At 43.8% G+C, this 27,630-nt stretch overlaps 2 protein-coding genes across 3 annotated transcripts in view; both read left to right on the top strand.

Annotated features, from left to right (window-relative positions):
- The window catches only part of Znf451 (zinc finger protein 451), a 60,839-nt gene extending 48,421 nt beyond the window's left edge, over nt 1-12,418 (top strand). For both annotated transcript variants that reach the window (XM_055606315.1, XM_055606324.1), the window contains 2 exons: nt 4,236-4,301; nt 11,685-12,418. In XM_055606315.1, the coding sequence (XP_055462290.1) occupies nt 4,236-4,301; nt 11,685-11,731 (113 nt within the window). In that variant the 3' untranslated portion in view covers nt 11,732-12,418. The remainder of the gene's footprint in view (nt 1-4,235; nt 4,302-11,684) is intronic.
- Nucleotides 12,419-15,858: 3,440 nt separating this feature from the next.
- Nucleotides 15,859-26,393, top strand: Bag2 (BAG cochaperone 2). Its single transcript, XM_055606367.1, has 3 exons — nt 15,859-16,213; nt 24,121-24,230; nt 25,185-26,393. The coding sequence occupies exons 1-3, from the start codon at nt 16,101-16,103 to the stop codon at nt 25,592-25,594; spliced, it is 633 nt and encodes a 210-aa protein (XP_055462342.1). The 5' UTR covers nt 15,859-16,100; the 3' UTR covers nt 25,595-26,393.
- Nucleotides 26,394-27,630: the final 1,237 nt, after the last annotated feature.

Here is a 27,630-nt window from a genome sequence, read left to right as displayed (position 1 = left end):
TGTGGATTTCATGGCCTTTTTCTTTTTCTTTTTCTTCCTTCCTTCCTTTTTCTTCTTTCAATTTAATTTTATGTCATTAGTGTGAAGGTGTCAGATCCCTTGGAATTGGTGTTACAGACATGAGCTTCCACATGGGTGCTGGGAATTGAACCCGGGTCCTTTGGAAGAGCAGGCAGTGCTCTTAACCACTGAGCCATCTCTCCATCCCTGGCCTTTTCTTAAGACTATAGTTTTGGTGATAGGGGGCATTCAGTAGAACTTTGAGAATTTGAGGATCTGTTGAGAGCTTTCTCAAACGTGAATGCACAGTATTACATGAGCATTTCAGATTTGTCCCCATGTGAGGCACTAGCCAGCAAGCAGAACTTATTTTTAGGACACAGAAGTGCTTTTGTCTTCTGTCGCGGTTGCTGGGCCTTGAAGCAGTTAGCGCAGTCAGTGCCCCCTCTAGCCCTGCGGAGGCTTATTCTGTAGGGAGCGTAGTGGGACATTCTCTCACAATAGAAATCTGAGTCTCATTCTTTCTAACTTTTTAGAAACTTGACATCGTCAAGGTCGAACATGGTATTTATTAGATCAGAGTTTTTGCATAATCAGAAACAACGTTTGAATAGTGGCACAAATACTTGGAGAGTTGGGCTGTTGTTAGTTCTTCAGCTAATTGGAAAGTTTTCAGAAAATATTTAGCTCAGTAAAAATAGAGATATTTGGAGTTGCTGGTTCCATATATTCATGTCTAGTCACTTGGCCCTAAATAATTTTCTGCTGGTGTGTGTGGGGGGGGGGGGGAGGGAGCTGGAGCAGGTAGCTTTACCAGTAGTTTTCTTCTTCTAGGTCTTTGAAAACCATTTACTTTTCAGGCAAGGCGAGCCTTTAAATTTAATTTGGTTATATCGTAGTTTTTGCCTTATTTGATTTTTATCTCTATATAGTATGTATGTAAATTATTATTATTATTATTATTATTATTATTATTATTACTGAGTTTTTTGAGACTGGGTTTCTCTGTGTAGCCTTGGCTGTCCTGGACTCAAACTTTGTAAACCAGGCTGACCTGGAAGTCACAAGATCTGCCTCCCTCTGCCTCCTTGAGTGTTGGGATTAAAGGCGTACACCACTACACCCATAAATTCTTTTAGAGACATGAAAATATAGAGCAGTTTGCCCTAATTGACCATTTTGCATGGCAGCCGTATCTTTCATCAGTTCTATTTTCTGTTACATTCTTTCTTAAAAACACCAAGGAGCCTGAAGTGGTTCATCCGTAACTCAGAGACTGAGACAAGAGACCTATAAATTAATGGCTGACCCAGGCTAACTGAGGAGACCTTTGCTCAGACAGTTAAAACAGTAACAACAGAATTTAGTAGCATATTGTAGTCAAATTTTCCTACTAATCCTGAACAGAGGTGCCACATATGCCCACCTTAGCCCTTTTACATTTTATTCAGAAATCTTTAATGCAGGTTTCATGTTTCAGAGATGAGTGTGACTCTTGTCACCAAAGTTTTCAGTAACCTAGCTTTTATTGAGGGTATACTATTTTACAACTAATAAGGTATAGTTTTACAGTCAACTTGTTTAAACATTTAGAATTTAGATACATATAAATAACTTCTGATATTTTTCAACCTCTTTTGTATGCTATGAGTTAGATTATTGGATTATAAATCTTTAGAGGCAAGGAAAAAGAGCTTTAGAAAGCTTAAATTATTTACCTGTGGCCTCTACTTTTCATCAGTATGCTATGGGTTAGACTTTCTTTGGTACAAGCCATATTCCATGACGTAAAGGTTCCCCACACACCCACTACTTACCCTCACTTGAAATATTAAGTTATTGGCTGTAGCCATGTGCTTTAAGAATTTAAATTAAGAGAAAAATAAAATAAAATTTAATTTAAGAGATAAATTCTGCTGTAGAGCAATTCTGCTGCTTTTTGGTTTTGTTTTTTTTTTTTTTGGCTTTTTGAGACAGGGTTTCTCTGTGTAGCTGTGTAGCCTTGGCTGTCTGGGAACTCACTCTGTAGACCAGGCTGCCCTTAAACTCATAGAGATCTATGAGTTTGCCTCTTGGATTAAAAGCATGCGCCATTACCACCCAGCAATGATGCTGCATTTTATATAAAAGTATATATCAGATTTTTTTTCTTTTTGGAGCAATGTTTATAAGTTTTTATTTGTTTATTTTTGTCAGAAGATAGAAATTAGTTGTAAGAGTTCTGCTATCTCAGAAAATAAAGTGACTTGATGCTGAACACAGGCAAGGAGAGCAGCCCATGTTGTAAATGCCCTAAGGTCTGTGTTGAGCTATTTTCTTAGCTACCTTCCAAGCCCCTCAGATTGTATGTATTTGTACATAGTCCACAGCTCTAAGAAGTACAGTGGCAACCCTGGCCGGCTGTCCACCCACCTTACTTCTCTGTGTTGAGACCAGGGTCCTCTCTTGAGAATGAGAAGCAATGAGAAAGAGTTTGCCACAGCTAATTGCTACCAGATACTTTGTAAATAGCCTGCTCTATGGACCTAAGACTTTGCCGTATGCATTTGGTTGTAGCTTTACTTTAAGTGAGTAAGATTGAACTTGTTACACAACTTGTTACAAGTTACAAGAGTATAACTTGTGTCTGTACAACCAAAGTTATACAGACTTTTAAATCCATCTTAAAAAGTGTATTTAGGGGCAGGAGAGATAGTGGTTGAGAGCACGGACTGCTTTTCAAAGGACTCAGGGTTTGATTCCCAGCACCCATGTGGTGGCTTACTACTGTCTGAAACTCCAGTTCCAGGAGACCTGATATCCTCACACAGACACACTTGCAGGCAAAACACCAATCACATAAAATAAAAATTTTAAGTTTTTGAGAAAGTGTTTATTAAAAACCTCACCTGTGCTGTGAACATGTGGACAGTTGAGGCGGCATCATCACCGGTAGAGCAAGCATCATGGTAAACAATTTTTGAGTCAAGTCAAGAGGCTGGTCTGCTTGTTGCTTCCCTAGTCTTTATAGTACAGTTTTCTTAGTTGTGTGGATGGTTGGTTAAGGCAAAAGAACCTGTTGTAAGTCTTGGCATTTATGCCGCACATTATTCAAACTGACAGATCTAATTTTTTGGCACTTCCACCAAAAGGTGAAGTGCTGGGGTGGGTTTAGACATGTTCTTTTGGCTGATCTAGACTTTACTCTGTAGGAACAGAAACCTGTTGAAATTTTCTTTTTTATTCTTTTGTAGTTTTTTGTTTATTGGTTTTATTTTTTTCTCTCCCTTTGTTCTCTTTTAAAATGGACCTTATTGCATTTATTTGTTTATACATTTACATTTATGGAAGTCACAACAACATTCAGGAGTTGACGCTCCTCTTGTAGGTGGTCCTAGGAATCAAACTCAAGTAGTCAGGCTTGGTGGCACATACATTTAGCAGCTAAGCTATCTTACCTGGTCTTTTCCTCTTTGGTTTTAATGTTTAGACTCTATAGGCTGAGCTCTGTTTTTAAAACTAAATAAAATGTTTCTCTAAGACAGCACTTGAAATAGTTGAAGCAGTTTGCTTAAAAAAAGGAAATAAATTTGTGTAATAAAAGCATATAATGAAATACAAAATTTAATTTTTACTCATGGACAATTGTGACCTTTTAATTTTTAGTGTTTTTTCATGTTTTTGCAGAAGCAAGTAAAACTTACATTTAATTTTTTTGAGTTTGATTCAGTCTCTATGATATATTTGTGTGTATGTCTTCTTATGTATAATTGGATGTGGATGTGCTGATGTGTGTTCATTTATTTTTTGATTGAAAGTTATTAGCTAAAAAAATAACAAGGTCTTTGATTATACCTGAACTGATTTTTTTTTTCAATACCTAGTCAACCATAGCAGTTTATAGAAACTTGAGGTTCATTGTGAAGGCCTGTATGGCATTGGGTAAGTTTGTGCCATGTGTTGCCGTTGTCAACTAAGGCTTTTTGTTGCCTCTGTAGAGATGAGTGCCTCTGATTTGAGAGTATATGAGACTTCGTCAGCTTTTGGTATCACTAGGTAAGCATTAACAGCAAGCCCTGCTGGGCCAGTGATGGGCACTAGGAAATAAGCTCGGTATGAGAAGTCTTTGAAAAATTATTGTTCAGCTACACGTGATGGTTCATGCCTGGGGCAGGAGAGTTGCTGTGAGTTTGGAGGCAAATATGAAATGTAAGACACAAGTTTTTCAGAAATGTATTTGCATTTATCTCTTACAGAGTGTGACAGTGATGACAGCACCGGTGTGAAAAGCACTCCAGTAGAGGAGCTCAGGTCCACAGAGGGTAAGAGCTCATCCTTGCCACACTTGAGTGTGTGCTGTTGTCGTCTTTCATTTCTTATGCCTTCCTTCAATATTCCTTTTTTAAAATGTTTTCCTTACATGATGATTTAAGAATAAACTTACTTGTAGAAGCCAGATCACAGTAGCACATTGTGGCCATTTGGCCAAATCCAGTCCAGTACCTAGTTTGCAAATAAAGTGTTATGAGCACACTTTTCCTCCTCCTTCAATGAAAATCTTTTTCATCCCATAGCCTAGGGAAATGTTTGTATGACTAGGCATTATGTTATTTCTTGTGTAACCATTTTTTAAAACTTTTTCATAATAGACTACATTTTGTAATGATCAGGGAAAAATACTGAGTAGATCTTAGAAAATACTGAGTAGATCTTAGAGGTTGCCCTGATGAAGGTGAAAGAGTATCTGTTAACAGGAGGAAAATCGTGGTATTCATTCACACTGCATTATAGCATTGTAGGCCCTGAGGTAGGAATATGGAGACTGGGAAGTAGGAGAGGAAATGTGGCTAAACATGTAGACAGAACGGCCCCATTGAAGTACATCCTGTGCATGTAATCAGCCAAGAGCATACTGTAGCTGTGTGCTGGGGGGAGCTTGGAAACTTGAGTTTGGCGGTAGAATTGTTTCTTTTTTTCTTTTTAATAAGCTTGAACTGTCATCTTTTTCTCTTATAGCCAAGTCATAGTATAATGAAGTTGGCAGAAAATCTACAACCTAATGAGAACCAAATGGCTTGTTCAACAGGCTTTCCCAACAGGGTCTGGAGGTCTAACTGTGTGCTTAGCAGTCACGTAATGATGAGTTAGGCAGAGAAGAGACTTTAGTTGAGTTTAAACAAAAGATACCAGCCAAGATGCTTGTGGAGACTACTGAAAGATAAACACCATTGAGTGGTAAATCAGAATTTGCAGCCTTTATTTAAAAACCTATGACTAATTCCTGGAAAATTATAAATTTTAACTCCCCACATGTTGGATTCTTGGGTTTTGTGAGTTTCAGGCTACCCTGGTAATTCTGCATTGTGTGCAACTGGCTATATTTCAGAACCCTCCCCATTTTGTTATTTTTGCAGTGCATTTTATAGTTAGGAGGTTGAATGTTTCTATCGTTCTTAGTTTGGGGTAAAAAATTACCAGATAACATGGTAGGGCGTAGTTCAGTTGGTAAAGTGCTTGCCCAGTGTGCCACAGAAGAGTAGGGCTGGCAACACATGTTCATAGTCTGTCACCAGGTAAACAGAGACAGGAGAGTCAGACACTTCAGGTCATCCTTGGCTATCTAGTGATTTAGAAGCTAGTCTGGGATACATGAGATCCTTTCTCAAAACTCTTAACAAGTCAGAATCCAAAAGAGGATCCCTAAGCTTTTCAGTAGTTAATTTGAAATGCCAGCGTGATGTCCCTTCCTAGAAAATCAAAGGGTAATGACAGTGTGATTTGTTTCTTTCCTGATGATGCCTTCTGTAAGTATTTAACCCATAGTGTTCCTGCCAAGGAACGGATCTGATCTCCTTCCATTTTCCTCTAATCGGCTGTTTTGTTGTTTTTTCTTTTTTTTCTGTACACCAGTCGTTATGAACCTTCCTTAACTCTGCAATCCTTTAATACAGTTCCTCATGTTATGGTGACCCTCAAACCATAACATTATTTTCATTGCTACTTCACAACTGTAATTTTGCTACTGTTATGAATCATGATGTAAATATTTGTGTTTTTGAGTATTCTTAGGTGACCTGTGAAAGGGTCATTTGACCCCCAAAAGGGTCGTGACCCCACAGACTGAGAACTGCTGCACTATATAATAAGCAACTCGAATGTCATTTCTGGTTGATTTTCTGGTTTTGTTTTGTTTTGCTGAAATGAGGTCTTGTGTACTGATTAAGCAGCCTTGAACTCATAATCCTCTTGCCTCAGCCTCCCTAGTAGCTAAGATTCCAGGCTTACACCACATATACAGCTAAGTTCTCTGGTTTTTGGACAAAGCTATGGCTACCCTTTGTAGAAAGCTGTGGCTGTACCATACCAAGTACACTTGAAATAGTTTTGTCACCATTCTCATCTCGACAGAGGTCCTTGATAAGTTAAGATCATGCTTATTTCTTTCCTTCATCAGAACCTAGCAGTTTGAGCATTAAATGATTGTTGTTGAATAGATGAAGTTATTAGTAAGAACTTAAATGTGCATTAGATCCACTAGTAGATTCTTGCTACTGGATAATTTGCCCAACCTGCTTGAGAGGAACTCAGAAAAGTTCAGGAATCCTCTTGTTTATGTCTCTTCTCTTTCCCAACACTGTAAATGTTTGACAAATGGTGACAAAAGGCAGGATAAATTTGCTTGTGGCTTTTGCTGTGTAGGAGTGAGCTGTTTTCTCCTGTGATAGTTATTTCAGTGAAGCGGTGTCAAACTCTGACCATCCAGACCAGTTAGCAATCTTATAAACTATTTGTGTACTCCATCAAGGGAACTGGAAGACACATAACCTGGTGGTGACACATACAAACACTGGATCCCGGTTGCCTGCGTTAGAGGTGATATAATACTAGGCAGGTCTGTTACCTTCAAACTTTCTTATTTAGATTCCTTTTGCTGTTGAAGTGATACTGAGATGTTACAGTGATAACCCTGGAAATCAAGTTCTACCTCTTGTATTCTTATCGAGAGGCTAGGCAGTTATTCACTTAATTTTTATAAACTAGTTTTGGAAGAACTGTATTCCTTATTGTGATTATTGAGGTCTTTTTGGCTAGTTTTGACAGCTCGTCCTTAAATCCAGGAGCTAAAACAAAGCCCACCTCTCCCTGTCTTTGCAGTTTGCTCTGTGCTAGAATCCCTACAAGCTTGTGTCCAGCCTGTAGCTGAGTTAGTGGTGAAATCTCCTCATGTGGTTTCTAAGCTGTCCTCCTGTCCAGGCTTGCATGGCTTTCTAATTCCTTACACCAGGCACTTTGGGGTGCCCTAACTCTGCAGAGATCCTTTTCCTGAGTTCTCCTCCCAGGGTTTAATGTTGATTGAGCAAAAACCCATATTTTGCTCCAATCTATGATGGGTTATTTTGTCCGACTTATAGCACCACTCTGCCCCCCCAACCCCTCCCTCCCTCCCCAGCCCTCATCCCTGCAACGCATGCTACTTTTTGCTTTTTGTTGTTGTTGTAGTTCAAGAGGGTGCTAAGTTAGGGAAATAGATGACTGACTGGTAGCCATAGATTAAAGAGACCAGTAGTGACCTATAAGGTCTGCTGTGCTCATTCTGAGATCTGAGCCCAGGGTCCCACATTTAGAACAGAGGCTGCTGTCTACTTAAGACTACTACAGTCAGAGCAAGGGCAATGAGGAGGGACAGGAAAGATCCCACAGTGCTGTCTTCTTCTTCATCTTTCCTTTATCCCTATCCCATAAGCAGCACATATATTTTCTTACGTCCTTCAGGTTTCCCTGTTGGTTTGCTCTGACTGTGTGTGTGTGTGCGTGTGTGTGTGTGTGTGTGTTGGGGGTGGGAATTCATCACCGCATGCATGTGGTAGTCAGAGGGTGCCTTGCTGGAATCAGTTCTTTCCAACCCTGTGGACTCCAGGAGTCAAAACTCAGGCCATCAAGTGGTAAGTCCCCAAACCCACCATGCCCACCAAACCATCTCACTTTAGGAACTCTGCCTCTGTCTAGGACTTTTTAGCTACAGAGGATCCTACTTTTGTTGCTTTCTGGTTTTGCTGTTCTTCTTCCTTTCCACTCCCATTCTACAAGCTCTAGCTTTTCTGGCAGACCAAAACCTTTCTGGTGATTCTTCAAAGCACTAAGTGTGTGACCATCAGATTGGAGTCTAGTCATCTTTTTAATAATTGTTAATTTTTTTGTTGTTTTATGTATATTAGTGTTTTGCCTGCATTTATTTCTGTGTACCATGTGCATGCCTGGTGCCTATGGAGGCTAGAAGAGTGTTTCACCTCTCCTGGAACTGGACATGTAGGTACTGGGAATCAAACCTGGCTCCTCTGGAAGAGCAGCCAGTGCTTTTAACTGCTGAGCCATCTCTTCAGTCCCTGAGTCTAGCTGTCTCATATATATGGATTAGAAAGGCAAAACAGAAAGCTGTAAAATTAACCCTGTGCAATGCACTTCTCTCAGGGATCAACTTTCATCTTGTTTCTACCTTTTCAAGGCTCTCCACTGCCTTGCAGGACTTAAGATGGATTTGGTTCACTAATATTGGAAGTTGAACCATATAGTTGGCTTCTTGCCTTTTAAATTTTTTATTTTATTAAAAGTCATATTAAGAAACTCTGGCTGGGCATGGTAGCACACGCCTTTAGTCCCAGAACTCAGGAGGCAGGTAGCTCTCTATGAGTTCAAGGCCAGGCTGATCGACAAAGTGAGTTGAGTATAGTCAAGGCTATACAGAGAAACCCTATCTTGAAAAACCAAAACAAGTGGATATTAGACACATATTATAGGATAAACATACTGAAATCTGTACACCTAAAAAAGCTAAGCAAGAAGGAGGACCCTGGGTAAGATGATCAATCCTTACTCAGAAAGACAAGCGGGATGGACATTGGAAGAAGGAGAAAACAGGAAACAGGACAGGAGCCTACCACAGAGGGCCTCTGAAAGACTACCCAGAAGTGTATCAAAGCACATGCTGAGACTATTAACCAAACTTTGGGCAGAGTGCAGGGAATCTTATGAAAGAAGGGGAAAGATAGAAAGACCTGGAGAGGACAGGAGCTCCACAAAGAGAGGAACAGAACCAAAAAATCTGGCCCCAGGGGTCTTTTCTGAGACTTGTACTCCAACCAAGGACCATGCATGGAGATAACCTAGAACCCCTGCACAGATGTAGCCCATGGCAGCTCAGTCTCCAAGTAGGTTTCCTAGTAAGGGGAACAGGGACTGTCTCTGACATGAACTCAGTGGCTGTCTCTTTGATTACCTCCCCCTGAGGGGGGGAGCAGCCTTACCAGGCCACAGAGAAAGACAATGCAGCCAGTCCTGATGAGACCTGATAAGCTAGGGTCAGATGGAAGGGGAGGATGACTTCCCCTGTCAGTGGACTTGGAGAGGGGCATGGGAGGAGATGAGGGAAGGAGGGTGGGATTGGGAGACAATGAGGTAGGGGGCTACAGCTGGGGTACAAAGTGAATAAACTGTAATTAATATTAAAAAAAGAAAGAAAAACGAAAACAAGAGAGGAGGGGTGGGGAAGAGACTGTATAGCCCAGGCTGGCTTAAGTATCATTGCATGGCTCAGGATGCCCACAAACTCAGGACAAGTCTCCCCCCTCAGCATCCTGAGTGCTGGGGATACAGGCATGAACATGTGTGCCCAGCTGGTTTCATCTTTTTAGTTGCTAAATTTAATTCATGTAATCTCATTATAGATGATGGTTTATTTGTATGTACTTTTGCTGTTTCTTTTACTGTGTTTTGAGTGGTTGAGATGATGTCTCGTTCTATAGGCTAGGCTGTTCTCAAACATAAAAGATCCTCTGCTTGAGCCTTTTGAATGCTGGAAGGCTTTGTAGGGCTTTGCCACCACTCTTGGCTAGGGTTAGTGAATCAGCAATGCTTTAAAGCATCACTGAATTTTATCATGTTATTTTAGTTTATTTTTAAAGTGTGTAATATTTTGTATATATATCACATCATAGACATTTCTTTGTATATTTTGACAATATTCTTTCTTGTGCCATACATTATTCTTGGTCTGTATTTCTTATTTCTGGAAATATGTACCTAGGACAGGACTTGCTGAGGTTGAACTTGACATAATACTAAATCGTTTTCCAGTGTGGTGGTGTCAGTTGTTACTAATTGTAATAACACGTCCTGTTTCTGTTGTTCTCAGCCTTACTGAGCAATCATGAAAGGGATTGGGGGGGGGGGACAGTGTCTCATCTTGGTGTGTGTGTGGTTATCTTGTTTTGTATTGTGCTGTAGTACTAGATAAAGACCCAGGGCCTCATGCTTCCTAGGCATGTCACCCCTCCCTCTCAATGAGTAATGTTTGCTAACTAGATAAGTATCATCTTTCCTGATGCCCTTTCAAATATCTTTTTCTACAGGGTCAACTTGAAATTTATGGGTTAAGGATCTTTTTTCTCCCACATAAGCACTAATTTTATATGTGGCAAATGTTTTCCTCTACTCTGACTTTGATTAGCCTTTTTGTCATTGAATGGTACTATGTGGTCTATCTCAGTTTTTTGATTTGTTTTGTTTTGTAAATTTATTTTATCTATATGTACCACGTATATTCCTCATGCTCTTGGAAGTCAGAAGAGAGCATCAGAGACCCTAGAACTGGAGTTACAGATGGTTGTGAGCCATCATGTTGCTACTGAGAATCATGATGTCCTGTGAAAGAGCAACAAGAACTCCTAACCACAGAGCCATCTCTTCACCCTGTTGGTTTGTTTCTGACAGGACTGCACTGCACTATTCAGGTTGATCTCAAATTCCAAGCTCTGGCCATCCTACTGTTCTATCCTTTGAAGTGCTATGGTATTCCAAAACTAAGCTAATTTCCCCTGAGCTTTATTGACGTATAATCATTTCATAGTGTTGCCTTGCTGTTTCTGTCTTCCCTCTTTGCCTCATTATCTCCCTTTATCCCCTCCCTCTCCACCCCTGCTTCCTTTTCTTTTGTTTTTTGAGACAAAATTTCACTGTAGCCTGAGCCTTGCTTTGTAGACCACGCTGGTCCTCCATAGCTCTATTTTTACAGCCTCTTTCTTTGTCCTTGTGTGCCCCACCCCCATCACCAGATGAGGGGCATCTCACTGTCATATCCCTTGCTGCTGGTCTCACAGAGCTCCACCTGTTTCTCCTTATCAAGTGCTGGTATTAAAGGCTTATGCCACCATACCTGGACTCTATTTCTGTAAAGTTGCATTTTCTTTATTGTGTATTTGTGTGCCACTGAATGTGTGCATGTGGAGACCAGAGGAGTTTGGGGCAGTGGCTTCTCCTTCTACCATGTGGGTCCAGGAAGTTGAACTCTGGTCATCAGGCTTGGTTGCCAGTGCCTTTTTCCCCTGAGGCACCCCACCAGCCCACTGTTCCCACTTCTGAGATGTATCATCTTGAATGGTTTAGGACAGAAACAGTATTTGTTTGCTGTTAAAGTAACATGTCAGTGCTACTAAAGTCTGCCGAGCTTCTCTATCACTGACTAGAGGTACCTTACACATGGCATACACAGTGTGGGTGTAACGTTGACTTGCCCATATTCGGGTTCTCCACTGCATGGCAAGTCTGCCCTCTCTGACTCTGCTTCTTAGAAAGAAATGCGAATAAACCTGTCACAGACAGCACATAATTAGTTACCTGCCCTGTTTGAAAATTCTGTTTTTTTAATACAGATGTGGAATTAGAAGAAGCTATTAGAAGAAGTCTTGAGGAAATGTGATAAACGATATTACCACACAACATCAAGTGGCCTTGAAGAGACTCAGGAAAATGAACTCTTGACTTTGTTTTCTAAAGGAGACCAGAAATCTGCTAGGATAAATGTATCTAAAAATATGTTTAATTCTTTCCTATGTTCAGAATCTCGTATTTGCTGTGTTTTTTGTGCTGTTGGTTAAAAATGATTGAAAGGAAAAAAATACATGCCAATGGAAACATAAATCATATTCTAATAATGGTGTCACAGTTTTCCAGCTAACTTAGAATTCATGTATTTAGGTTAAAATCATTTTTTTAAAGGAAAAAACGTGTAAAGCTCTTGATTGTTGTATGTTTTCCCTGTAGTATTACTTCTTTAGCTTATTTGTACTGTATAAATGGCTCTATATTATTTTTTTTAGGAATGAAAAATAAAAATAAAAGGTGTCATGACCCAGTTTTTTTCAGAAACGTTGTGTTATGTGAGCCTAATGTATCATATACCTTTGAGATTGTTATTTATGATTATTGGAAGAGGGTAGTGGAAACTGATCATAGACACACATGAAAAGCCATCGAGGTTCTGTGTGTTATCACGCAGCTGTATACTTGCTCTGACTAGAGTTGCACATAGCTACAATAAAAACATCTTCAAAACAACTAAAATGAAACTTACTATCCCTTTCAGCCTTCTGTATGACTTGGAATATTAAAGCATATACATAGAATTCAACTTATTTTAATATTAGTCTTTTTATGTATTCATGAAAACATTTTAAATTGTTTTCTAATTTTCATATATATACTTTTCAAGAAATAATGTTAAAGGTCTAGTCTACTCAGGAGTAATCATTGACTCTTAAAAGATTCAGTTTCATGTGGACTGTCTTTATTTTAGTTATTCTTTGAGTTGCATCTGATATAACATATTTAGTTCTTACTAGTTGAAGCTCCATTGTGAGTAAAAATTTACATCAGTGGAACAATAAGAATCGAATGTTATCTTGATGTGTATCTTTCATGTTATTTGGGAAGAAATGTCATAGAAAAATGTTGAGATGTAATTGGACAGTGTTAAGAATATTTCTCCAGCTGGATATACCTGTGATTCCAGCACTCAGAAGTCTGAGGCAGCACGATCATCCTATGGTGAGGCCATGCCTCAAAAGACCAAATAACAGATTTCTAAGTAAGAAGCTTTACTTTTTGGTTAAGACAGGAAGATGTGGCTTGAATTTTTCCTTTCTGTTCAACAGTGGATATGGAGTTTAGTATGGAATAGAATTTCTGGCCTTTTCGATCCATACTAGAAATCATTTTTTCTTGATGTCACATTTTGAGTTCGGTATATATTGTTGATAACATCCTTGCCTAGGATACATGAGGGCAAAGCTTCGATCCCAGATGCTGCTTTAAAAGCATTTTTCTTTTTTTTTCCTCAGCTATCCTGGAGGAGCTAGTAAGCCAGAATGGCTCCAGCTCTCACTCTTCTCCCAGCTTTCTGAGAATTGGCCTTTTGGGGCTTTGCTAACATGCCAAGCCCTACTTAGATTCTTTCTTTTAAATAGATATTGTAACTTGAGAATTTGTTATTCATATTGCAAAATCAACCAGACTGTGGCTTCCTTTTTTTGTTTTTAAGATGGTGTCACTGTGCATCCCAAAGCATCAAACAAGACTATAAAAGGTAGCCCTCACAGTTGACCTCACAGTTGAAGCAAGAGGTCCTCTTGCTTCAGCCTTCTGCTTCCTGGTTATAGATGTACACCAGCTGTGCTCAGCTCAGATGGTGTTCTTGACATCTGGTAAGAGAACCTAAGCAAAGATTCAAAGAAGGTGAAGGAACAAGCCATACAAAAAACACGCAAGGTGGTCCCTGACTTGTGGTTTGCTTTATAATTTTGCAAAAATTGCACACACGTGAAAGAAACTGTGTTTTTGTCTGCTCCATGCTGAGCTGCTACAGGGCTTTGGAAGTTTATGTCACAGTCTACTGGGTTTGCATACTGTAATGAGGGCACACAGGAGAGGCAGGGTAGGGCCCGAGAGAGTGGATGGGGCTCTGCAGTCATCAGGTGAAGACTGACCAGGTGATGGTGGGATTGGACAAGTCATGATGCATTCTGAAGGTAGAACTGGGACTGACTAATCAAATGGATCCAGCGTGAAAGGGTCCAGGTGAGGGCTGTAGAGATGGCTCAGAGGTTAAGGGCACTGGCTGCTCTTCCCAAGGTCCAGAGTTCAATTCCCAGTGACCACATGGGTACCATGAAACCAAATGAAGCACAACAAAAGATTTGCAACCTGCACCAGACAGTTGGAGCACAGGAACCATTACCAAAGCAAAGTTGTCCACAAACCTTGGAAGCATGGGGGACTTTATTCAGGGAGCCTGTCCATATTCATATAGGAGCCAGCCCAATCCGAAGCATGTTCAGTTTAAGGTCATCATTTACGAAGTAAAGAGTAGATACATTTTCCATTTACTTAAATTTAATCACTTTATAGTATGATTGCAACTCCCTGCTTCCTCCCGGTCCCACCCTCACACACGCCCCCCATGGGTACCAACTCATCCTGGCACAGGAAGCAATCAAGCAGCAGGACTAAGCACTTCCTCTCCCATTGAGGCCTGACAAGGCAGCCCAGCTAGGAGGAAGGGATCCAAAGGCAGGCCACAGTGTCAGAGACATCCTCTACCCCCATTGTCAGGGGACCCACGTGACGACCACGCTGCACATGTGCTGCATATGTGTAGGGGTCTAGGCCCAGCCCATGCATGCTCGTTGGTTCAGTCTCTGAGCTCCCAGCTGCTCAGGGTATTTTTACCCTGTAGGTCTGCTTGTAGAGTAGACATATCTTCAGACAGGAGCAGACATGTAGCAGATTAGTCTGTGGCAACGCCTCTGCATACTCAACATGTGACACAACTTTAGACAGGTACTTGAAGATGACTGCTACTTTAGTTACTTTCTCATTGCTGTGATAAAACACCAGGACCAAGGAAACTTAGAAAAGAAAGCATTTCATCGGGCTTAGTTCCAGAGGGTCTTAGTCCGTGATAGCAGCAAAGACAGGTTCTGAGCACTCACCAAACCTCAAACCTAAGCAAGACAGCAGTGGTGGCACCCAGCACTCAGGAGGCCAGTGGCTCTCGGAGTTCGACGTCAGCCTGGTCTACAGAGTGAGTTCCAGGACAGCCAGGGCTACACGGAGAAAACCCTGTCTTGAAAAATAAAAATAAAACCCAAGCAGAAGGCAGAGAGACTCTAGGAATAGATTTGAGTCTTATAGACTGAGTGTTTTGAAACCTGCCACAATGATACACTTCCAGCGGGCCACACCTAATCCCACCGCATCTGTCCTGCTTGCTAACCTAGGACACAGGCAGGTGCTGTACCACACAGATATGTCTGCAGCCCCCCCCCCCCCCTTTTTTTTTTTTTTTTTAATTTTGAGATAGCGCTTGCCAGAGCTACCCAGCCTTGCCTCCATTCACTCCGACCCAAGCGACACAATCCTGTTGTTGGCCTCTGAAGAGCTGGCCTAAGACCTGAGACCTGCCCAAGTTTAGATCTTCAAGACGTTCGCAACATGTTCAGATTTCACGTTTGTGTCGTGAAATGGCAGTGTTTAATGAAGTCAGATAATCCACCGAAGTTCCACTACTTTTTAAAAATGTTTGGGCTAGCCAGCGGTACCTAGGGGCCTTGTCTCTGTCCAGTAATCTTAATGACTTCGGCTCTGAGTTTTCGCAAAGGCTGTAAATGCACTAAGTTTCCTGCTTTCTGTGCAAAACACAACTTTACATACACAAATACATACTTCAACCCTACTCCATCCCTTACTGACCTCTACAGATTCTGACATAGGAGCCTGTTGAACATTCACAGAGGGTTGAAGTAAGTTGGGCGTGAAGGTAATAATCCTTTCGGTGAAAAGGCGAGACAGCATAAATGCACTTGGCTTCTCCTTATTTGGAGCACAGCGTTGTCCAGGTTTTCCCTGTGCTCTCCGGAGCCGGCCTGGTAACCGGACAGGTCGGGCTAGTAGAGACAGCCCTTGGGGCGTGCTCAGTTGTCTAATGCTCCCCAGGAGACCTTTTCTGCCCACGTCACGGGCCGCACGGACTCTGTCCTTGCTGTGAATCGTGGGTGCTGGGAGAAGCAGCAGCAGCCGTTGGGGGGCCGGCAGCGCGGTGGGAGGCGGGCGGCGGGGCCGGGTCCCCACCCGCGTGCAGGCGGCTGCTCCCGCGCCTGCCCTTGTTTGGCCCTGCGGCCGGGGAGGGGGGGGCGGGGGGCGGTGCCGTCCGCGTCAGCGGCGCCCGCGGTGACGGCGACGTGCGGCCCGCGCCACTGCTGCCCGCGGACGCGCGCGGACCCCCGTCGCTCATGGCCCAGGCGAAGATCAGCGCCAAGGCCCACGAGGGCCGCTTCTGCCGCTCGTCGTCCATGGCGGACCGCTCCAGCCGCCTGCTGGAGAGCCTGGACCAGCTGGAGCTCAGGTGAGGGCGGCGCGGCGTGGGGGGCGCGCTCCGGGGCAGCCCTCCCCCCCTCCCTCCCTCCCTCCCCCGGTCCGCACCAGACCCGGGAGCGCGGCCTGCAGAACTTCCAGAACCTTCGGCGCGCTCCCCCACAACCTTTAACTTTCTTGGTTCCAGTAATGCTGGGGGGAGGGGGCGGAGGCAGCGGCTTAGTGTGCCCCCCACACGCCGTAGGAAGTTTCTCTGCCCCGAACCACTTCCCAGGAACACAGGGTAACGGGGAGACTCGGGGCTGTCCCTCCCGTGGCCAGCCACAGCTACACTCCTGAGGGGCAGGCAGTGCTGGATACCGTCCTTCATTCTCCCAACCACGTGCGATGTCCTCCGCAGTCCCCCGGTATTTGTTGTGCGCTTAGAAGGGACAGGCCTGAAAAACCGGGAAGGCAGGAGTCACACTCTGCCTGATTCTAGCACGGGTCAGCCTTGTAGTACAATTTCTAAGTCTTGAATACCAGCAGATGCTGCGAATACTTTGTCGCCTGTCACAGTGGGAGACCTTACGTATTCCGGCGGAAACGCTAGAGTCTCCAAAGTTGCACAAGTTTTGATTGTGTGCGGGTGCTGTTCCATGAAAATCTTATCAAGTCGCCCCGAGTCTCCTGAGCCAGCGAACACTTTGTTCTTTGGTTTTCTCAAGGTTCCGCCTAAGCAAAGAACATGAGCCCAAATCTTAAGAGCCTTGAGTGTCTCTGTCTCCCTCCATTCATCCGCAAACACGCGGAAGTATGTTTGCACAGAAAAACACAAGCAGTATTGGGTACAAGCGAGGCACTCATTATTCATTATTATTAGGACAAAAGAACCAGAAGGTGAGAAAATTTTCACAGTCTCCTGTGTAGCTACCAGTCCCTAAGCTGGAAGGAGAAAAAGGGACGTCTGAGGGGAAGGGAGTCCTTCCCTCCATGAAGTAGGCTCTGAACTTTGACCTTATATTCTCAACTGCTCCGATTTTTAACCCCCTGACAGGGTTCAGGAAATTGTTATTCTTCCTCAAGCTGAGTCATTGTCCTGAAACCTGAAGGAAGGACTCCAGTGAGCTGGGTCCTCCCTCCCTCCCCTCCTGAGGGCCTTTTGAAAGTCTGAGTGGTGTTACAGATTAATGTCTGACTAATGCCAAAGGGACTCTGACCAAGGGCACATAGCGACTAAATTAACAGTTACTTAATTAACAGTTGTGCTGACGGGGAGGGTTTGATAGCATGTGTTTAATGGTTCAAGGCTTCTACCAGTAAAACTATAGATTTCTCTAAGTTTTGTCTCTTCCTTAAAAATGTGATGCACACTCAGAACTAAGTGTGTCAGAAGGTACGAAAATATATGGATTCTGTTAACAGTGAAAGTCACTTTTCCCTCAGGAAGCTGAAACCACACCAAAGGCTTTCATGTCCTGGAGGGTGAACTGACCTCTGGGATGACTGAAACGCTTTGAAATGTTCAGCCCTGTTTTACAAACTGTTAAAAGCTTATAACATTAGCTACGCTACCTTACAGTACAAAATATATTTTTTATTACATCTTCCCTTCCTCTAAAGACAAGGGCTTCCTCTAAAGAGATGATTCAGTTCTTTCTTAGTTTCCATGACCAGTTCTGTGGGGATTCTGCCCTTGTCAGGGCTGGATACCTTACTTATTATTACTTTTTTTAGGGATTATTCTAGTCTACAAATAATGCATGTTAGCATCTGTCTGCACGCTAGGCCTCATGGCTCTTTGGGAGTTACCATTATCTGTATTCGACAGATGAGAAGTTGAAGCTCAGATAATGCACAACGCGCTTCAAGTTGCAGTCAAGAGCAGGGGACTTCACCTTAGAACCCAGAAAGACCGGCTGCTCAGTTCTACACCATGTGGCCTAGTATTGAATATCAATTTTCAAACTGTCCAGTTGACATATGAACAAACATGATTTTACTGAAAGAGCAGAAAATCAATTTAGCATTAATTCAGTAAATACTGAAGACCTAGTGGGTGATAAAGAAACTGTTCAAGGGCTGGGTTATGGAGATTGGCAGAGAGGATGAGGGTTGGCCTGGGAGACTGGTTGTTCACACATTTCCCAAAACTGATGGCAGAGTGAGGTGCTCCTCTCCAGTTCTTGTAGCCAGGAAATGACGTTGCCAGCAGGGGCCAGGAAAATGAGCCATTCCCCTGCTTTGGTTTCTTAGGATGTGCCAGTGTTCCAAGACTCACAAAGCAACTTGACACCATATTTAATTTGGAGCAACAGCCTGTAATTTAAAAGAACTCCTTTCATATACACTGTAATTTGACTCTTATAAACCCCTTGAGAGAGGAGAGCATTTTATCTTTAGGCAGCGGAGTGCCAGGCTGTGATGGAACTCAGTTTGCAGGATGTTTGTCTAGCGTGTCCAGAACCCTAGGCCTTATGTCTGGCTTCAGAAAGCCAACGTGGTGGTGCATGCCGGTATCCAAGTCCTAGAGACAAGAGGAGCAGAAGGTCAAAGTCATCCTGGGATATGCTATGCAGTGAGTTCTAGGCCAGCCTTCAATACCTGGGACCCTGTTGGGGTGAGGGAGGGACTGAAGGACCAGGTGCGTTGCCTTAGGTTAATGTGCTGGTGAGTGGTTCTGAGTCCTGACAGTGAATGAAAAGCAGCATTTTGGTGACTGGGAAAACCAGTTCCTGACAATCTCGGGAATTGCAGGGGGTGCCAGGGTCTCACGTGGAGCCTGGTCTGTGAGTTTAAGAACTTGTTTTGGGAAAGATTCCTGCCACATAAACCCAGAGAGATGAACGGTTGCCGTTTCCCTGTTGATGAAACCACGCGTTTTTATTGTTAACAGATGAGCTTGTGTTCATGACAGTAAGTGCAGAATAACCACTGTGAAACCAGTGCGCACTGACTTCAGACATGACTCATGCTGAATTTCTTAGCCTGTGCTGTCAGTCAGCAGGTTAAACTCTGCCCCTGCTTTGCTTTGTTTGGTCATGGCCAAGGTCTCTTTATCATTGGTGGCTCAGTGTGCAGCCCTAGCTCCTCACTCAGCACATGGGTGCAGGCCCCAGAGTTTTCAGTTTTGTGAGCTGCTGTTTAGGGACAACTGTCTGCACCTGCCCTCCTCCTCCTCCTTGCGCTTTGCCCCTAACCCTAACCCTAACCCTAACCCTAACCCTAACCCTAACCCTAACCCTAACCCTAACCCTAACCCTAACCCTAACCCTAACCCTAACCCTAACCCTAACCCTAACCCTAACCCTAACCCTAATGAGATGCTTGAGGCCTGGGTGAGGGGACTCCAGTTTTATGCTTAGGAAAATTCTTACTGCAATGTCTTTGTCAAAACCAGCTAAGGGTGATGTGAAGTTTTCTAGAAGCTCTGCCCAGTCAGCTGTGTTCTGAGGACGTGTTCTTCCCCACTATGGACATGTAACACATGGAATTGTTCCTGGGACCCCAGTCCTCACAGAACTGCCCCTTGCCAACAAGAGAAAAGCTGTCACATAGACTGTGTGTTTATATATGTCTATCCCAGCTTCTTAAGAGATGAATAGAAAGGGAGGCAGGCAGTATTTATTGAAGGTGCAGTCACTGATCTCGAGTTAATGGAAAAGCTACATAGACGGAATTCTGCAAACTAAGCTTAACTACAGCAGTAGCTGATGAACAGTGCAAATATAATTTAAACAAGCTAAATAAGGAGAAATCCTGGCTTAGGACACATGAACCCTAGGTTCTAGCCCCAGCACTGATAAAGCAGGCATGGTGTCTATGTCAGCACTCAGGAGGTAGGAGCCGGAGGATCAGAAGTTCAAGTGTGTTCCAAGCTAGCCTATCTCAAAAAGAAGGGGGTGGGGTGGAGGGGAGTAAAACAAATGAACAGTGCTGTCCTGGCTAGTTGTAAATGCTTGACACAAGCTAGAGCCATTTGGGAAGAGGGACTCTCAAGAATGCCTTATAAGATCAAGCTGTAAGCAAGAACGCCCTTAGAGCAGTGGTTCTCAGCATTCCTGATGCTGCGCCTTTTAACACGGTTCCTCATGTTGTGGTGACCCTCCAGCCATATAACTAACTTTGCTAATGTTATGAATGACCCCTGGGAAAGGGTTGTCTGATCCCCAAAGGGGTCATGACCCACAGGTTTAGAATGGCTGCTCTAGGGCTTTTAGTGATTCCTGTAAAAGAAACCACCCCACTGCCACTCCTGGGTTCTGTAGGATGGCAGGCTGAGCAAGCCATGAGGGAGCAAGCCATGAGGGACATTCCTTGTGCCTCTGCATCAGCTCCTGCTTCCAGGTTCCTGCCCTGCCTGAGCACCCAGACTGCCTGCAGTGATGAACTATGATAGGGAAGAGTCAGCGAAATACAGCCTTTTCTCCCCAGGTCACTTTAGATGACAGCGATTTATCACAGCAGTAGAAACCCTGACTAAGACTGAGGGCCACAGGAGGTATTAATCTCCTTCAGGGAAACAAGGGGGGAAGCTGTGAACAGTCCCTGCCTGAGGGAAACAATTTTCTAAAAGATCCTAAGTATCAGGAAGAATGTTGTAGGAAGAAAGCACAGCAAATGAAAGGCCCATGATAAATGTATAAATATATATAGATATGTATAGATATATACATAAATATATAAATATGTAAATATATTTATATCTATGTAGATATAGATATATAGATATGTATAAATATATGTAGATATATCATTCTGGCATCTTCTATTATGTATAAAGAACTCTTTCAGAACTCGCCTCCCCAAATCAATCAGTCTCTTTCTCTGTTGAAGATCAAACTCAAGGCTTTACAAATGTCAGCACATTCTGTGTGGCAAAGGCTACATCCCTATCTCAAAGTAGCTTTTCTGTGCAGATAAGAGGTGTTTTCCCCTTAGGATGTTTCCTTCTTAATCTGTTTTATTCACTCCACAGACTCGCCGCCATTAACTGATTACTGTAAACGAACCCTTTTTAGAACAACATTCAAGTGTTAGAACATAATCTGGTCTTTGAGCATCTGTGCATCATTTCTCTAAACACTGGAGTCATAATTAGAGTTTCTAATTATAAACATTTCGTATCGGTGCCAGCTGGGCCTCTTTCTTACCTCCTGGGCTCCTCTATCTGCAGGAGAACATGAGAACACTCCTGCAGAACAATGGTTCTGGGAGAGGCCTGCTGGCCTACGGTGCTTTGTTTGTTTTCAGCCAGATTTGCACACGCAATCCTTGCCTGCTTCTGCTGACTGTTAGAGACACGCAGTAGGGGTCACACCTAAGAGCTACTTTCCGCTATTTTGGGATTTGACAGGTGGGTGACATGTGGATAGAAGGAGAGTGGGAGGTCATGGGATTGAGGAGTGCTAATAAAAGGTTGGTGAAATTGTTCTTTCCCTGGCCGATTCCACTGGTGATCTGGGTTAGAATGCCTGCCCATGGCCTCAGGTTCTGGGGTTATCTGTCACTGTTTCTCTACAAAAGCTGGAAATGTGGTCACTGTAATGTGTAAGAAACGTGACCTGAAAACAGAAATCTTTTATCTATGTGAGATGTTTTGCTTTTCATGATTCAACACCCTAGTTTTGTACATGCAAATGTGTGTGTATGTGTGTCTGTGCGCGCACACACGTATTTTTGAGGTAGTGAATGACGTGTTCTATGATATAATCAGTTTTTTTTTAATATTTATTTATTTGTTTAATGTGTATGAATGCTCTGTTTTTACACACACCAGAAGAGGGAATCAGATTCTATTACAGATGGTTGTGAGCCACTCTGTGGTTGCTGGGAACTAAACTCAGAACCTCTGGAAGAGCAATCAGTGTTCTTAACCACTGAACCATTTCATCAGCCCCATAATCAGGATTTTATACCAAAATCTCAAAGAGGCTTTTCCTTTAAATTTGGGAAAAAGCAAAAAACCTATCTCTGCCACTGTCTAGAATAGAAACAAAAGACATCAGTTAATATAACAAAGAAAAAGCAATTGGATTAAAAAGAAACAGGATTGTTTTTCCCAGATGGTATGATCATCACCTTAGAAGAAATGATAGAAGTGATAGGTCAACCGCTAAAATTTAATGCAATCAGTGTTGTCAGTTCTAAGCTGAACCTAAAAAACCAGCATGTCTCAAGCTACTAATAATTGAGTAGAAATGTAATTAAAATTATCTGCAAAAATATCCACAAGGTTTCTAGAACAGTCAGCAACCCATAAGGCTAGTATGAAGAGTATTTCAAAGCTGATAAAGAATACATAAAACTGAAGTAAATGAAGAGATTTAAATTAAATTACATTGTAAAAAAAGATGTCAAATTTCACCCATTTTTTAAAGAGAAATGAAATGCATACATTTTATATGAATATAAATATCTACACTTTCTTTACAGAAGATTTTGGTGGAGGCTGTTCTACCAATTATTGCATGGTAAAAAGGCCATCCTGCTGTAAAATGTGTGGGTGAGGGCAGCATGTGTACTCAGTAACTGGAGAGATTTCAAAGATGCACTTCATATAGTTAACACAGGATTTGGTGCAAAGAATTTTAAGGAAAATGGCTGTTCGGTTATTGCCTAATGCCAGAGTGTATTCTAGTGGACTAAAGAAACAACTACCAGAAAGGTAAAGTTATAAATAAAATATGAGACAATATTATGACCAGAATGTGAGAAAAGCAGTTAAAAACCTCAAAAGGATAAGCTACAAGGCAAAGCCACGATCAATTTGGGCCTCTTCTTATTGTTTGGAAATCAGAGGCAGAAAGGTCGGCCTATGTTATGTTGTGAAACCCTGTCCCTAAAATAAAATAAAATAAAATAAAATAAAAAAGGGAACTGAGAGATGGCTCAGTGGTGAAGAGCACTGGCAGCTGTTGTAGAGGATCTGGTTTGGCTCCCAGCACTAATAACCAGGGGACTCAAAGCCCTCTTCTGTCCCCTGCGGTCACATATGTAATGCACTTACCTGCCAGCAGCCACAGCACTCAGGCACATACAGTAGCTATTTTCAGTCTTCAATAAAGTGTATCGAGGCTCCTTCCTGGGTAGGCTAATAGGTGCAGGTGACCCCAGGGGCTGGGCTGCAGCAGAGCAAGGGCACCCTGGGTAATAGAGTTAGTATGAGTTTATCTCGGGGTCAGGGGCTCTGTATGAGGGCCATCCTGAAGAAAGCTCCGGGACACGATTGTCCTGTCCGGCCAGTAAGGAGTTACTGTGATGAGAATGCAGACTCCTGCTCGAGTCACTGAAGTGAGCATGAGTGGCCAGTGGTGAGATGAAGAGAGTCAGACGAGCTACACAGGACTCCCAGCGCAGCACGGATGCCCCAGAACGGGCTTGAAGAGTGCGTTGGAGAGAGAGAGAGAAGCAGATACAAATTCAAAATGCAAATGTACAGATACGGATTTTTCATGAACAAGTGCACATAGATGAACATGGGCTCCAACCTTGCCCTGCGCAGGAAGGGAAACAGCTCCGCAAACAGGAGCGGGAGGGAGAGGCTCATGCTTGCTGTCCAACCACTTAGTCAGGACGATTGCTGCGAGTTCTAAGCCTGCCTTTCACAAAACAACAACAACCCTGGAAGATTTTTTTTTTTAAGTAATGGCTTTTATTATTTTTACTTTATTTATATTTATCATCATCATCATCATCATCATCATCATCATTATTATTTATTTTTCAGAGATAGGGTTTCTCTGTGTAGCCCTGTCTGGCCTGGAATTCACTCTGTCAATCGGGCTGGCCGAAAAAATCAGAGAGATTAAAGTCTCCTCACCCGGCAACTAAGGAATGCATTTTTGAAAAGCTTTCTTACTGTCCTTTAGACTGGAGCTGACTTAGAAGGCAGCTGAGGAAAATTAATTGGCTGGACACTGTCCCTCTACCGACTATTTTGTTTGCCGATTCACACAGGGTGGAAGCTTTGAGAGATGCTGCTACTGCTGTTGAACAAGAGAAAGAAATCCTTCTGGAGATGATCCACAGTATCCAGAACAGCCAGGACATGAGGCAGATCAGTGATGGTGAGAGCTGTTCGCAGAGGGGCGCCGTGCACGGCTAGGGAGCCCGTGAGAAGTGCGGGGCAGCGCCTGCCTGGCTTTGGGTGTGCCCACCCCATTTCAGCACCAGTGGCAGCTGGGGCACAGCTGCCCCTGTCCGTCTGCGGCCGGTGGTCATTGTTGGCGTGTGCGCTCCACCCCCACGCTGGCGAAAGCGCTGCCGTGTCATCTGAGGAGTAGGCTAGCCCTGGAGGAATGGGTCCCTGAGGCCCGAGGACTAGAGAGCCGCGGAGATGAGCAGCTGAACTCCCCTCCCCCAAAACTGTCCATCCACAGTAGGTCCTGCCTAGCCTTCACGCAGCAAAAGATCAGTGAATTGGGGAGTTCCGGAGCTGGAAGAGCGAGGAGCTGTTGCCGGTTTTGTGTAAATCTTGAAATGTTGGCGCAGCTCATGGCCCACCACAGCTTCCAGTCGCTGGCAGAGGTCCCAGTCAGGGCCAGCTTGAGCGTATCTGCCGGCGAGGGGATGGGGGCAGGCTTTCTGAGGAGCCCACTGGCCTCCTCTGTCACCGCTACTTCCTGGTTGAACGTTGGTGGTGTGGTCTGACAGACCCGTGCAGGTGCAGCATGGAGCCTCCACTGTCCAGATCCCTAGCCATCCGCCTAGCTAAACTCGGCTTGCTCTCAGCCGATTTCCTTCCTAGCTGTAGATGCCTGTGCCGTGTGTGGGCAAACAGACTGGGGTTGATAGCTGGTGAGACAGCCGATGCCTCCAGGGAAAGGCATTCTCTGTAACCCAACACTTTCTCAGTTATTCTTATATGCTCTAGTATGTTTGTCTTTTACCTTAAAAAACAAACAAACAAGCAAAAACCTCACAGAAGTAACTGTAGAAAATGAAGGTAGCCTCAAGTGCATGCCTTGGCATTGTTGATGTGGTAAGCTTCTGTCTCATACTGACCGATGTTTTGTGCTTAGGAGAAAGAGAGGAATTAAACCTGACTGCAAACCGTCTGATGGGGCGAACCCTCACTGTTGAGGTCTCCGTGGAAACAATTCGAAACCCCCAGCAGGAGGAATCCTTAAAGCATGCCACAAAGATTATAGACGAGGTGGTCAGTAAGTTCCTGGATGACCTAGGAAATGCCAAGAGTCACTTAATGTCACTCTACAGCGCGTGCTCATCTGAGGTGCCGGCTGGGCCGGTTGACCAAAAGTTCCAATCCATAGTAATCGGCTGCGCTCTGGAAGACCAGAAGAAAATCAAGAGGCGGTTAGAGACTCTCCTGAGGAACATTGACAACTCTGACAAGGCCATCAAACTGTTAGAGCACTCTAAAGGAGCTGGCTCCAAAACTCTGCAAACCGCCGACGGCAAATTCAACTAGTCTTCGAATCCAGGAGCCCTTATGAAAGGAAAACAATTTTAAATCCCTAGGTCTGTATGTTAGGCATGACCACTTACCTGATACTGATAATTATTTCAGATGAGGAAGTATTCCAGTGTCTACAGATACACAATAAAACTAGAAGTATTTCAGTCACCTGCTTTGAAGTTTCGGACAGTAGTCCTGTCTTGAACTGGGCTCCAGCACTGTGTATTTACCTTCTGAAGATGCATACAGAGTGTGTGGGGGACATTTTAAAAAGGGGCAAAAGTACCACTGCTTTTTCCCTGACCTCAGCACAGACGCACCAGCCCCTGGAGCAGTGAGCTCACACCACACAGTGTGCCTAGAAGGATAAAAGGAAACACATCAGAACTCCATCCTGCATGTTCTCCGTTTTGGGGGATCTGTTTCTTTACGCATCTCATGACATATTTTTAGGTGTGTGGAAGCATGACAGAATGTGAAGAAACCGCCCTCATGTACTGTGAGGCTCCACACGCACCTGGCTGCAGGAGCCTCCCTCCAGGGACGGGCCGATTGCCTTCTTTACGTCCTGCCTTGAAATCACGTGTGCAGCAGGAGCACGGTGTGCTTAGCCAGTCACGTCTCCCGTGGACAGTTGGTGGTTTCGACTCGCTATGACTACAAGATCTCTGTCCACAGAGCTTTATTCTGTTCTTGGTCCTCTGTGTAAAATTCCATCGATGGGTTCATGGCCCCGAAACATGTTTCTAAGTTTTTGTAAGTTATATCAGTTTGTACTGTCTTCAGTAATTAAAAGAATCCATTTCACCCAGCTCGCTAGTGTCGGACGTTATTTTTCTACCGTTAGAAGCAAAGCCTGTTATCTCATTTCCTAAGAAGCCTGTCCGCATGGTCATCGTCCCCTGACGAGGGAACACGTTCTGAGTAAGAGGAAATGCTGCTGCTGGTGCACTAACTCCTCAGCTGCTCTGAAAGGAACCACCGAAAACTCAGTTTTTATCAGGGTGCAGACTTTTTCAAACAATGGTCCATTTGGACCATTATCTCGGTTCTGACATTACTGAGCAGAGCTTCCTGTAGTGAAATGCTGGGCTAGTCTCTGTAGAATGCAGTCACCCCCTGAGGCAAAGCTCTCTGCCAGCAGACTTGATGCCTGTCCCAGGCTCACTGTTATGGTATTTTCTGGTTCTTCACCAGTGGTTCTCAAATGTCAGCCCCACTGGTTCCTTTCTACCCTTGGAAGACATGGCCACCTTATCCGCATTCGCTCACTCTTTATCCATTCAGAATGTCTATCATGAATTCTGGCTATCTCCATGGCCTTCATATTCTTTGCATTCTTTCTTTCTCATGTGTTATAGTGTGCGTGCGCGTGCGCACACACGCATGCTCGTGAGCGTATTTGTGTGTGCACTCATACCCATAGAGACCAGAAGAGGCAGCTGAGGGCTGCCTGGGATGACAGCTGAGAGTTGGACTCTGCTCCTCTCCAAGAGCAGCCTCCGAGCCAGCCCCCCTCAGCCCCCATTCTCAGTTTTCACAACGGAATGTTTTTGGATGGTCACTGATTTCCTCTTACAGACGAGACCCTGACCACCACCTTCAGTCCTCTTAGGTTACAGATCTGTAGTGCCTCCGGCTTCTGCACACCCAGGGTATGGGGGCCTTCTGAGTAGATTTTCTGTCTCAACCTCATGTGACACACATACAGAGACAGCCCTTCCGCCATTCCTGTTAGTTCTGCTTCCCAGGACTCACCTCTGCACTAGCTCTGTGAAGCTGCTTTCTGCCTTTACCTTTAAGGGCAGGGTCTGTAGTGTGGTAGCCAGCAGGACCTACAGAGGAGCTGCAAGCAGCCTACTCAGATTCACTGACTAAGGCAGACTGGTCTTTAGGCTTCTGAGTCCATGATTGTCAAGCAGGAGCAGGGAAGGCTCAGGCCACAGTGGGGAGGACGCTAGACTGTTTCACAGCAGAAATGAGTGCCACAAATCCCAGCCTGAGTGTCAGAGCAACAGAGGGGAACCCTTGCTCAGCCACAGCAGGAG

This window comes from Psammomys obesus, unplaced genomic scaffold (genome assembly GCF_907164565.1).
Source record: "Psammomys obesus unplaced genomic scaffold, mPsaObe1.curated_primary_1811, whole genome shotgun sequence".
In the NCBI taxonomy this organism is placed as follows: Eukaryota; Metazoa; Chordata; class Mammalia; order Rodentia; family Muridae; genus Psammomys; species Psammomys obesus.
Note: the sequence above shows the minus strand (reverse complement) of the source record. Positions and strands in the feature narration are given on the sequence as shown.

What these genes read in the sequence shown, in the direction of transcription:
- Bag2 (XM_055606367.1), top strand. Translation starts at nt 16,101, where the DNA reads ATGGCCCAGGCGAAGATCAGCGCCAAGGCCCACGAGGGCCGCTTCTGC. An exon ending in CTGGACCAGCTGGAGCTCAG is followed by an intron (nt 16,214 to 24,120) that starts GTGAGGGCGGCG and finishes CGATTCACACAG; the next exon opens with GGTGGAAGCTTTGAGAGATG. An exon ending in CATGAGGCAGATCAGTGATG is followed by an intron (nt 24,231 to 25,184) that starts GTGAGAGCTGTT and finishes TTTTGTGCTTAG; the next exon opens with GAGAAAGAGAGGAATTAAAC.